At 41.4% G+C, this 12,037-nt stretch overlaps 1 protein-coding gene across 2 annotated transcripts in view; it reads left to right on the plus strand.

Annotated features, from left to right (window-relative positions):
• LOC108714415 (dimethylaniline monooxygenase [N-oxide-forming] 2-like) overlaps nt 1–8,210 on the plus strand; it is a 32,003-nt gene extending 23,793 nt beyond the window's left edge. For both annotated transcript variants that reach the window (XM_018258622.2, XM_018258623.1), the window contains exons 8-9: nt 3,835–3,907; nt 7,501–8,210. In XM_018258622.2, coding sequence (XP_018114111.1) covers nt 3,835–3,907; nt 7,501–7,867 — 440 coding nt within the window. In that variant the 3' untranslated portion in view covers nt 7,868–8,210. The remainder of the gene's footprint in view (nt 1–3,834; nt 3,908–7,500) is intronic.
• Nucleotides 8,211–12,037: the final 3,827 nt, after the last annotated feature.

Raw genomic sequence — 12,037 nt, forward strand, 5'->3', positions numbered from 1 at the left:
ATAAGCAAAGTTTTAAACCTCCCTGGGTAAGGGGTGGGGGGAATAAGACATGGTGCACTTCTCTTCCTTCCCCATCTAGGTAGCTTTCCCAGCCCCACAATCTTGGGTTTCCTTGTGGGGGTTCAGGCAGCCTCCCCACCCTCTTAGGGGGATGCCCACACTGGAAAGAAGTGCTCTTTGGTCTGCTGCACAGCAGACACTCCGTTAATGATCCTTCTGCAAGGTCAACTACGGAAGCATTGTTACGACTTTTACTTCCTCTACATCAGTGATCCCCAACCAGTAGCTCGTGAGCAACATGTTGCTCCCCAGCTCTTTGGATGTTGCTCCCAGTGGTCTTAAATCAAGTGTTTATTTTTAAATTCCTGGCTTGGAGGCAAGTTTTGGTTGCATAAAAACCAGATGTACTGCCAGAAGATTGCCAGTCCACACAGGTGCCATCAATAGCCAATCACAGCCCTTATTTTGCCTTCACCCAGGAACTTGTTTCATGCTTGTGTTGCTCCCCAGCTCTCTTTACATCTGAATGTTGCTCATGGATCAAAAAGGTTGGGGACCCCTGCTCTACATAGTCAAATTTGATCATCTTCTCTGCACTCTGCCAGGGCCAAGGCTGACCACAGCAGTGTCGATCCAAGGACCTCATTGAACCATCCATTCAGAAGTAGTGACGGGTGGTGTGTGTAAAGGACAGGAACTTAATCAACATGACCAATAACCTGCACTTATTGGGAATACCTTGTTCATGGGAAAAATTTGCAATCCCCAAACCCTATTATGGGGTTCAGTGGTTTACCCGCACTTGTCAATGGGTAGTCACATGCTGATCCATTCAGTGTAGCTCGCATGCGGCCCTGAAAATCGAGGGCTTGTTATTCCTCAATATCTTGTGGTGAATTCCACTTGTACCTCTAAGAATTTGGATGCTGACCACCAGGAGTAGCATAACTAGTTAGCATGGAGGAGCCTCACTTGTTATCAGAATTAACCAGACATATCGCTCCATCAACTAAGAATGGCCATACACCACCACCCACAGAATAGAGAGCTATCAATCTATCAATTCTTTCCATGTCCGAAGTGGGTGAGGTTTCCCGTGTTAAGTTAAATTTAACTGTAGGCTCCACTTCCATCAATTCCTTCATTTTGTTTCCTTCTTTTACACCCATAATCCCGCTGGAACCCAAAAGACTTTGGTTTCCCAGAGGCTGCTCAGCGAGTCATGAGAATAACAGCACAGGAATGCTAGTTGGCAAACCAACAAAATAGAATTGGAATCCTATTTCATTATTCCTGGCTGAAGTATCCAGGCAATTCAGCCAATTTGGAATACTGTAATGTTTTCAAAGTAAATGCTTCAGGCCCCCTGGACACTCAATCAAGAGCATAAGGGAGACACAGAGAGGCAGGGACTGGGTCAGATGGGTACTTAGGGTGGAAAACACATCGCCGCGTGTGCTTTAGCACAGGCGACTTTTCATTATAGCCTATGGGAAAACACGCTGAGGCAGTTCGGGGAGATTGTTGCTCAGAAGACGAATCAATTCGTTACCAGGCGACAAAATCTCCAGAATCTCCTCGTGTGAACTAATCCTTAAAGTAATCCTACACCAGAGTTAAAGCAGAGTAAGCATGCATAACATAATTGAGACTGACTAAACTACTGTTTAAAGAGTTGCTGCTTTTACAAGCAATTTAGTGCAATGAGCTTAAAGGAATAGTAACATTAAAAAATGAAAGTGATTTGAGAATGCAAACTTTCACCTGACAGCCACCTATCCAAATACCATTGTCTCTCTCAAGCTCCTCCATAAAGCTTAAGCCACGCTTTCAAGTCTGCGGCGGGATTGACTCACAACAATGTGACCTTATACACCAAAGTCATAGACAGCAGTATGTAAAACAATCCCACAATAAATATCCCAAGCCAGAAACCCCATACAGTATATCTTGTCAATGATAATATTACTCTCCAGCAAGGTACTCTCCCCCATCCACTGCAGCCTAAATACATGTCTGCATTTCCCAGGGTCTGAGGGGTAAATCCTCCTGAAACTGGGAAAATTTCCCCACACAGTGCCTCCCCCTGCAACACACATGCACCCACACTCTGCAGCATTCATAACATTGGATGCATTTGCTTTATTTACACTCACAAAGCTAGGAACACTCACATTCACATTTTCATATGCCACAGCCACAGGACTTTCTGCCACTGCAACACTCGTTCCCCTTGTCTGCAAATGTATTTCTACGTGCAAGTTAGCATAAATATGACCAACAATGTCCACTTGCACAACTTCTTGTGCAGCTTCACTAACAGCCATCACCGCTTTCACATAAGCAGTCCCAGACACCCCATCAGGCACCCTGATAGGTAACTTTGCCCACTATTTCTAACATCACCGGACACAGGCTGCTGCATATCCAAGTCCCACTCCCACATACACATTATCATGGACGATATTTTAAGATGTTGTTGTTGAACTATAAGAGTCTTCATTTCAGTCACTATTGTCCACCTGACAAATTAAACTCACCTTTGATTTCATCTTTCTTTGACCTAGTGTGCCAGCATAGGGCAGATTTCGCTATAAAACACAGGAACACTCGCTATTTGATGACACTGTGATTGCTTTGTGTTCAGCATTCTCAAAGGATTATTTTACTGCTCTGATCCCCTCGCTTCAGAGAGTGCAGTTTTTCAGAAAGGCTCTCTATCTTGACTTTTTTCTTGCGTTTTTTGAATTTCAGCAGGAGTCGGGGGGGGCTGGTTGATGGTTTGGTGGGAAAACAAAAATGCTCAGGTGGAGCATGGGGAGAGGAGCAGAGACCAGAGGCTTCCAACTGGGCCTGACTGGAATAAAGTGGAATGCAGGGCAAACTCACACATTCAAGACAGTACCCCACCTTCCCTAGTGAAGGAGCGGGGGTCCAGGACTGGCCCCATACACTGCAGAGGCTGGCAGCACAAGCCCCCAGGAGGTCAGCCAGGCAAAGGGCTTTCCCCACCCAGGCATAGGGTACCAGATAAATCAGGAGAGTGAGACTTGCATGCAGAGTCTTCCAGGTCATGGCTCACATCACAAACGTATAAACTGCCCAAACGGTGGCAGGGGTAGCTCCAGGGCTTGAGGGCCCCCCAGATGGCACCTGCCTGCCTGGACCCCGGCACCCCCACATCACTGGCTGCTGGCTTCTCACTTTGGCAGTGTTCCAAGGTAAGCGTGGGCTTGCAACCTCCACATACCTCCTTGCAGAGACACCCAAAAAGCCCCAGACACTAAAAAATGCTCTCCTCTAGCTGCTGCTTGGTGGGCTATGGAAGTATCAGGAGAGGATGGATTCCTGTTCTGAAGGGTGGGCCTGGAAACAATGAATTTTGACAACGCAGATGCAGTGGTAGCTCTTGGATGTCTTCATTAAAAGTAAATTATACACTGGTAATGTATGAACACTTCTGCTTTAGATCAGTGGTTTCCAATTTGCTGATCATTCTTTATTCCCAGCTTAATGGTATCACTGCTGAAATTGCTGATAATTAATAATGCAAGTTATTAATAGTGTCCCTGAGATTTCACATGATCTGGCGACCTTAAACCAGACTGTGTGCAAGCTGCATTGTTTGAGAATCCTGCTATAGAATATCAGCTGTGTATGCAAGGAATGCAAAAAAGGATTATCAGTTGGCCTTCCTCTAATCTAAGAGTTTTCAGTTTTTGAGGAAAATGTAAGCATAAAGCTGTATGATTTTTTAATACCTAAAATTATAAATGGAAGCCTATGGGATACAGGCAGAAGGCAACTGTGGTCTAATGATAAATTGTTCCTTAGGTATAGCACATTTACCAACAGTAGCCAGAATGGAAGATTACATTAAGAAGAGTATGGAGTTCAAAACAAAGTGGTACGTAAAACTTATCAATTCATGCCTTAATGTGTAGTACCCTTGTATTACAAATGTTGTTATGAGGGTAAAATGGTTTGCAGCAATATTCATGGATGGAGCATAACACTGGTGTCAATGTGGAGAAGGAGTAGTAGGCTTAAGATACACTTTTATGGAAAACCAGCTAGCTATCTGAATCCCCTCCAGTGAATGCCTGAGGGAGTAGATTCTGGTTCTTTTTTTACCATAGTCCCTTTCCAAGCTGTGGTCCCTTCACTTAAATGTCAGTATTACTTTGGGGGAACTACTTCCAGCTATCATTCCTAAGCGAAATGCTACTATTTCTACACTCCTAGGAGCAAATTTACTAAGTGGCGAAAATTCGCCAGTGACGGCTTCGTAGGCAGTGCAACACTTTGCCAGGTGAAAATTCGCTCAGACAACGCTAATTCACTAACATGTGAAGTTGTGTCCAGGGTGCAGAACGCTGGGAAAATTGCACTAGTGTTAATTTGGCAAGCAGAGCGAAGTTGTGCTAGTGTTGGCTAATTTGCATATGACGGGAAGTTAAAGTTGAATGGACGTATATGTTGCAGCAAATACATTACATTACACAAGCCCAGGGAAGCTTAATAAAAGAAAATAGAGTTGTTAGAATGCCTTACACATGAGCCCAGTGTATAGTTTATGGGCCATATGTTAGGAAATGTAGGGGGGAAGCCGGTTACCCCAAAACATTTTTACACTCTTTTGCAGCCTATCAGCCTAAAAAAAGGAAAAGACGCCAGCATTTTTTGGGACTTAGAAACATTTTCAACTCAATTTTTAGTTACTCCTATCTACTCTATTGCACTTTGCTTGGTCTGAGCTGGCGAAGGCAAGTCTGGCATTAGTGAGGGAAGTACCGCTAGAGTCTATCTCCTTCGCTAGTGAAGTTACGCCATTAGTAAATCAGCGCTCAAGGGGGGCAAATTTACTTTGCACTTTAGTAAATTTGCCCCCTAGAGTTCATTAAAGGGGTTGTCAGTTTCGTGCAGTATTCTTTCTGGGGCCTTTTTGTCCCAGGCTCCCCAGCCAAACGTAGCCACCATTAAGGTTTCCTGTAAAGAGGATACTGGAGTGGGCTTGGCGTTTAGAAAAAGTGATAGAAAGACACGTTTTTTTTCTAGTGTAGTGAGCCATAGGATTAAAAGCCTCTATGGCTTTAAATCCCTTCACTTCTCTTTTCCCTAATTACTGGGCAGAAGCCCAGGATCTAGTTTAGTTTATTAGCATATCTATATAATTGGCCCATAGTTCTATGACTTCTTTCTGACACATTTTAATATAGTCCTTGGCATGTAGTGGTCCTTCCTATTCACCCTGTTCCAGGGAGCCTGGGATCAACATGGCACAGTAAAGTTGTTCTGCCCTAGAGAGACTCTCTTCTTTAGTGAAGTCGGGGAACAGGGACCCTGTGAACTACATTGGCTTGTACAGGGCTATCATTTTACTTAACTTTCTACCAGCATCCCTTCCATAAATTCCTGTTCACTCATCCACAATAGAGTACTTCCAGTTTTACTCTATTATGCATGTGTGATCATCATTTACGGTTAGTTAATTACATTTAGTATGTTACGGGACAGTCTATTCCTAACAACTTTTCAATTTTCTTTTAATATTTCCAGTCTTCTTTCCTTCTTTACCTATGAAGAAAGGCCGGCATACTGCAAATCTCTTTCCTATGAACTCAGATGCTCTTTAACTCTCTTTGCCTGGTACTGTTTAGAATAGATCAGAATAAATGGCAATTATAGTTTGACAAATAGTATACCTTCCATCATTTGAATAATTAAAAGTGGAAAATTTAGCCTATATCCATGACCTTTCCAATAGTGTACGCAGGGGTCTCTGGCAATAATGAAAGGCTGAAGCCACATTTTAGGTGAGATATCGTACATCAAGTATATTTAACCTATAGCCTTCCAGGTTCCATCTCTTGATAAAATTCAAAGACGAGTGCCTTTACTTTTCGCATGGGCATTTATATAATTAGGCATACACATAATGCTTAAACAAACTGCCTATTACAGTCAAAAGTACTCCTTTGTGTGTACTTACTATAAATATGCAGTGAGGTTAATAAGTGTCATCATGCACCACTTTGGATCCCCTTCTGTCAGTTTCCTGATATGGAGCCTGCAGGAGCATGCACAGTTAGTAAGGTCTGGATTCTGTCTTAACTGTGCATGCTCCTGCAGGCTCGGTGTTGGCAAACTAACAGAAGAGAATCTGAAATGGAGCAAGATGGTGCCTGTTAACCCTGTTGCACAACTTATTTTTATAGTATGTACACACAAAGGAGCACGTATTATGGTAATAGGCAGTACAGGGTCAGAGAAGGGTCGGGAGGCCAATAGATGGAGCATGAGTTTGGGGGAGGCTCTTATAAATGGGACTGGCAATTAATAGGAAACAAAAATAGGAGTCACAACTACAATCTGATCAGCCCTGTTCACTCCAACAGTATTGACTGGCCAGACTGTAAAATATAATGATGACTATATTCAAATATTTCACACTTAAAAAACCAAATATATAAAATCTATAAAATATGGTATAAATAATAATAAATGTCAATAAATGTCTGGTAAAAAAAAACTCCCCATAATTACTTTTAATGACAATTTCAGTGGCCATATTCAGACTCTGCAAATGTAGTGTTTTCAGTAAAGTGATCTACCTCGTTTGCTCTCTTGCGATTACATTATCATTACTACCACATCATTATGGTGTTGCTTAAGTGGTGGTCTCCTGGCGCAAGTTTCTCTGGTGGGCCCCAGGTACTCCAGTCCTGCTACAGAACCAACTTTCTTAGACCAGGCAGAGCGTTCCCATAAAAAATCCTACTTTCAATGCTCCTGTGACATGGGTTCTGTGTGCATACAGCACTGTAGACAAACCCATCTCCGGGTTTATGATTTTATTTAAATTAGGAAGTTTACTACGAAGGACTGAATTTCCCATCCCAAATACTATTACTTCTCTTTTCATTTTTACAAACTAAATTGTCTTTAATAATTTTATTCTGCCAATTATTGTCACCATCCACCTTTTTAATAATATGCTTGGCTTTGAAATTAAACTCCAGAATGTGAAACTAAAAAAGGAAAGGGTGACTGCCACATGACTGGTAGGAAATGTGATAAAACACAGTGGCATTTCAGGAGAAGCAATGCTGGCATTAAGACAAACTGTAATGTCAGAACAGTAACAAGTAACAAGGGGCCTAGACCTTTTGCCAAGAAATTGATAATTACAGGTAAATTAGTGTAATACTCTTTCTGCCCTTAAGCAATGTTACACCACCATAACAGAGAGGATATTACATCAGGCAACACAATATATCTGTGTTCTGTTTGTATGGAGGTGCAGGGCTCTTTTGGGGAATGAGTTTGCAGTGCAGTTGCTCTATGTTTTAGTATGTACCTGTTAACTGCCATGTAAATATGGTTCCTTTGAATGGCTGCTAAACAGCTATGTCTAACTATAGTATAGGTTCTGTAGCCAATGCAGGGACACAGTAAGTTATATTTAAATCTACAACTATTTATATTTACTTTGCAAAGGTTTGCTGCAACCAGGAATCAGAAACTACAGTCATACTTTATAGACTATATGGATGAAGTTGCTGTGGAGATTGATGTCCGTCCCAACATCATGCAACTTCTACTTAAGGACCCTCTCCTTGCATGGACAGTCTGCTTTGGTCCTTCTACACCATATCAGTATCGCTTAAATGGGCCTGGAATGTGGTCTGGTGCCAAGAAAGCCATTTCATCCCAATGGGAGCGAACAGTGAACCCAACCAGGACTCGTCTAGTTAACAAGTCTCCAGAATCTGGGCTAAACCTAAAAACTCTGTTAAGCCTTTGTGTTTTGCTAGTTGCCATTTTATTCGGTATGTACTGCATAAATGGAATATCTTGGTCATGAGCATAACTGATGTTTATATTGCATTGAGTAGTATGGATAGATGTCGTTAACTAATGATTTCTTTCCATATTCTTGGTAATGAGATAGATAGAATAGAAGAAAAAAATGTGATACTTTCGTTCTTTTAGGTTTATTTAGCTGTCATTTCATAGTCCAAAATATAACAGAGTATGATTCTATCTGTTGCTAGCAAAGAGGAAATTTTTTTAATATAAACTGGGGTGCAATATGAATGTGATCACCTAGGATTTGCAACTAAGGCTAAAGCCACTATTAATCCTAGCCTATAAGGTAGCCCCATTTACTGCTTTAAATCAAAGACATTAAAATATGTTTTGTTTCATTTGTTGTTGTGCTTTTAATGTATATTACTAACCGTAACATTCAAAATCAGCACCTTAATTGATGATTGAGAGCAAGCTATTATGGTCACACAATCAGGACCGCCATCAGAAATCGCAGGGCCCCATATGTCAAAATTCCCTGGGCTGCGCCCACTGCAAGCCCCACCTACAGGTCCACCCTCCCCACCCCACAGGTCCGCCCCCCACCACACAGTAAAAAAACAAAAAAATATTGGTGGCTAGGGTTCCCACATGTTAATAAAAAATAAAAAGATATTGGTGGTCAGGGCCCCCCATAAAAAAACATTTGTGGCCAGGGCCCCCCATTAAATATATTGGTGGCTAGGACCCCACATGAGAAAAAAAAATTGGTGGCCAAAATTGGTGGCCAGCCCCCCCCCCCCACATTATAAGAAAATTAGTGGCCTGGGCCCCTTAAACGTCCATGCCTTCCCGAAGTCAGCAGCTCTCAGAAAGATGGGGGGCCTGGCTGGGCCCCCCTTACCCTTGGGCCCCCTACAACTCTGTTGATGGCTGCCCTGCACACAATAAATAGCTCACACACATATATACATAGGTGTAGTCACATCCAACAAAGTGTCCAGCTTGCACCCCACCTAATGATTTCTTTGTTCTTCAGGCTTCAACATTTACATGGAATACATTCATTACATGGATTAATATAATAGAATATATGTAAGCTTGGCTTTTAGCAAAGTTTGTTTATTTTTCCCAAAACCAGAATCTGAAGCTAGTGCCTTATATGTAATGGAAAATTTCTAATGTAGCCTGAAGAGCCTTTGTTCAGATACCATTTTTGTTCGCTCAAGGGAAAGAAAATAGGTCAAAACTAATTTAATTGTAAACCGTAGACAGAAAACTTAATCTCATCTTGCGAATCAGCTTCCTGTCCAAATATGTTGCGTAACCTTATAGAATTTAGACTTAAAAGACTTAAAAGTGTACTACATTTGAGCTGTAAACAATAAAGCTTTTATTCCATCACCCTTGTAAAGCTATCTGCATAATATGTTAAACAGAATGCTGTGGTCAAATTAAAGGACAAGGAAAGACCAATGCACTGGGGGGAATGTTAATATCTTAGGTACCCCACAGTGAATTCTGTCCAATTACAGTCGGCAAGTTCAATATTGTGACTCACAGGCCTCATTAGAAGTGATCCTTGAATTAGGGAGCAGCAATGGTATAGAGCAGTGATACCCAACTAGTGGCTCGGAGTAACATGTTGCTCACCAACCCCTTGGATGTTTCTCCCAGTTGGCTCAAATCAAGTGCTTGTTTTTTAATTCCTAGTTTAGAGGCAAGTTTTGGTTGAATAAAAACATGGCGTACTGAGTCAAGAGTGAGTTTGTCATTTCATCCATATACGTTTGTACAGTACACAGTGAAACGAAACAACGTTCCTCTAGGACCATGGTGCTACACATAAGATAGATGTACCGGACAACTGACAAAAAGTGCAAAAATATGTAACTACTGCAAGACAGGACAGCATAGTGCAGGGACAGGACAAGACAGTGAACACTCAGCAGATATAATATGTTAAGTAAATAATGCTAAACGTCAGACATGATGGGTGTATCATTGTGATATGACAGTAGTAAGAACATGATAAAGAACATGATAAAGTGCAGATGTGCTCATAGAGAACGATGGTATCCAATGGCTATTTATTTATACAATGGCGTACAGTGGCTGTGTAATATTGTGGTATATAGTAAGGTCAGATGGAGTGTGTGTGTGAGAGAGATCTGTCCCGTCCCTGAGTATTCAGGAGCCTTATGGCTTGGTGGAAGAAATTGTTACACAGTCTGGTAGTGAGGGCCCTAATGCTTCGGTACCTTTTTCCAGATGGCAGGAGTATGAACAGTAAGTGTGAGAGGTGTGTTGGATCAGCCACAATGCTGGTGGCTTTACGGATGCAGCGAGTGGTGTAAATGTCCGTAATGGAAGGAAGAGAGACACCTATGATCTTCTCTGCTGTCTTCACTATCCCCTGTAGGGTCTTGCGCTCCATGACAGTTCCCAGCCCAGACAGTGATACAGCTGCTCAGGATGCTCTCGATAGTCCCTCTGTAGAAGGTTTTGAGTATGAATGGTGGGAGATGGGATTTCCTCAGCTTGCACAGGAAGTAGACGCGATGTTCCCTCCTAAATACTGTCATTCCAAATAGGGGCTACCATATAGTGGAATCCCCAGTAACTTTTTTCATAATTGTGTTTCTAACCAACTTTTTACTTTGAACGTGGCTTACAGGTATAAAGGTTGGAGATAAGATGTACAACTTAAGGGGCAACCCTGTTTGACAGCAGTAGGATTATTATATGAAAAGATTGTTCATTAGAATACCACAAATACTATTTAAGAATCCACACTTTTAGTAAATGAGAGAGCTCAAGGGGTATAACCCTGTCAGAGAGTATTTAGAAAGCAATGGTTGTCTATACATTGGGGTAAAGTAGGTAAGAATATTCTTTAACAATTTCCAAACTTTTGTGTATGGTGGTTTTGGGTTACATGCTTTTGATGATAAACTGTGTAGTGAATGCAAAGAGCATATCAATACTTATTTGTTGGAGTATTTAAATTGTACTTAATCTTGTTGTGTGTATTATGTAGTTCATAATAGTACATTTATAACCCCTCCTAAGTAAGTCTTTTTCTGTTCCCGGATCTGTTTCACAGCTCACTTTCAGTAAGGATAAGGAATTCAATACGAGGGGTTTTATGTGCCTTAGTGCTCAACGCTGCTTCTTTTATCAACACACCTTCTTTCAAAGTTTAATTTGTACAATTTCTATTAAAAAAAAAAAAAGCTGGTTGAGTATCCTCGGCAAGTGGCAGTGTTTGTTGTAAAATGTGCCGTCCTTTTTTATAGTGTAACCTGTTAAATCCCCTTATGAAATAAAAGGCACAGTTTCCCCAGGTGCAGTAACCCATTGTAACCAGTAAATGCTGCCTGCTGATTGATTGGCATAGGTGATTAGACCTGTAGCAAAAGCTGCACCTTTTATTACATAACCTCTCAAGAGCACTATTGCACCCCCTTTTTCTGATGGTGTAAAGAATTGCATTGTGATTGATTGATTCAATTTCCTCCCACTGTGAATAACTTACTGTATATTGTTATCTAAACACAGACAACTTACAGTAGCCTAGAGTAAGTGCTTTGAATCAGCAGGTTTGCTGCTCTTTAACAAATGCTTTGAACAGTAAGTGCAGTACACTTCATGTCAATTGTGCTGAACTAATGAATGATTTGAATGAAAGGTGCCTGCAAGGAAAATGTGTCCAGACCATTTGCCACCACTTAGATGCCTGACAGCAGTGGTAACATAGTACCACACTCAACAGGAATACTTGTGAAAAAAAATCAAGATTTATTGAAAAAATCTGATGTTTCGAACAACAACTGTGCTCTTTCTCAAGGATATGTTAACAATCCACTGCAACTCATGTATTTAAATTACTGCAATGGTGGTGCTGATCATCCGCAGACCCGAGCAGGTCTCACAGCAACAGCAATTTTTGTTCAAGGATCCGCACACACTCTATTATTCTGCAGTTGGGGAAGTGCCCCTTTCTTTATTTTATAACACCACAAGTAACACCACAGGATACTTGTGGTGTTATAAAATAAAGAAGGGGGCACTTCCCCAACTACAGAATAAGAGTGTGTGCGGATCCTTGAACAAAAATTGCTTTCTCAAGGATAACCACAAAGAGCACAGTTGGTGTTCGAAACGTCAGATTTTTTAAATAAATGTTGATTTTTTTCACAAGTATTCCCATTGAGTGTGGTAC

Source organism: Xenopus laevis, chromosome 4L (genome assembly GCF_017654675.1).
Source record: "Xenopus laevis strain J_2021 chromosome 4L, Xenopus_laevis_v10.1, whole genome shotgun sequence".
In the NCBI taxonomy this organism is placed as follows: Eukaryota; Metazoa; Chordata; class Amphibia; order Anura; family Pipidae; genus Xenopus; species Xenopus laevis.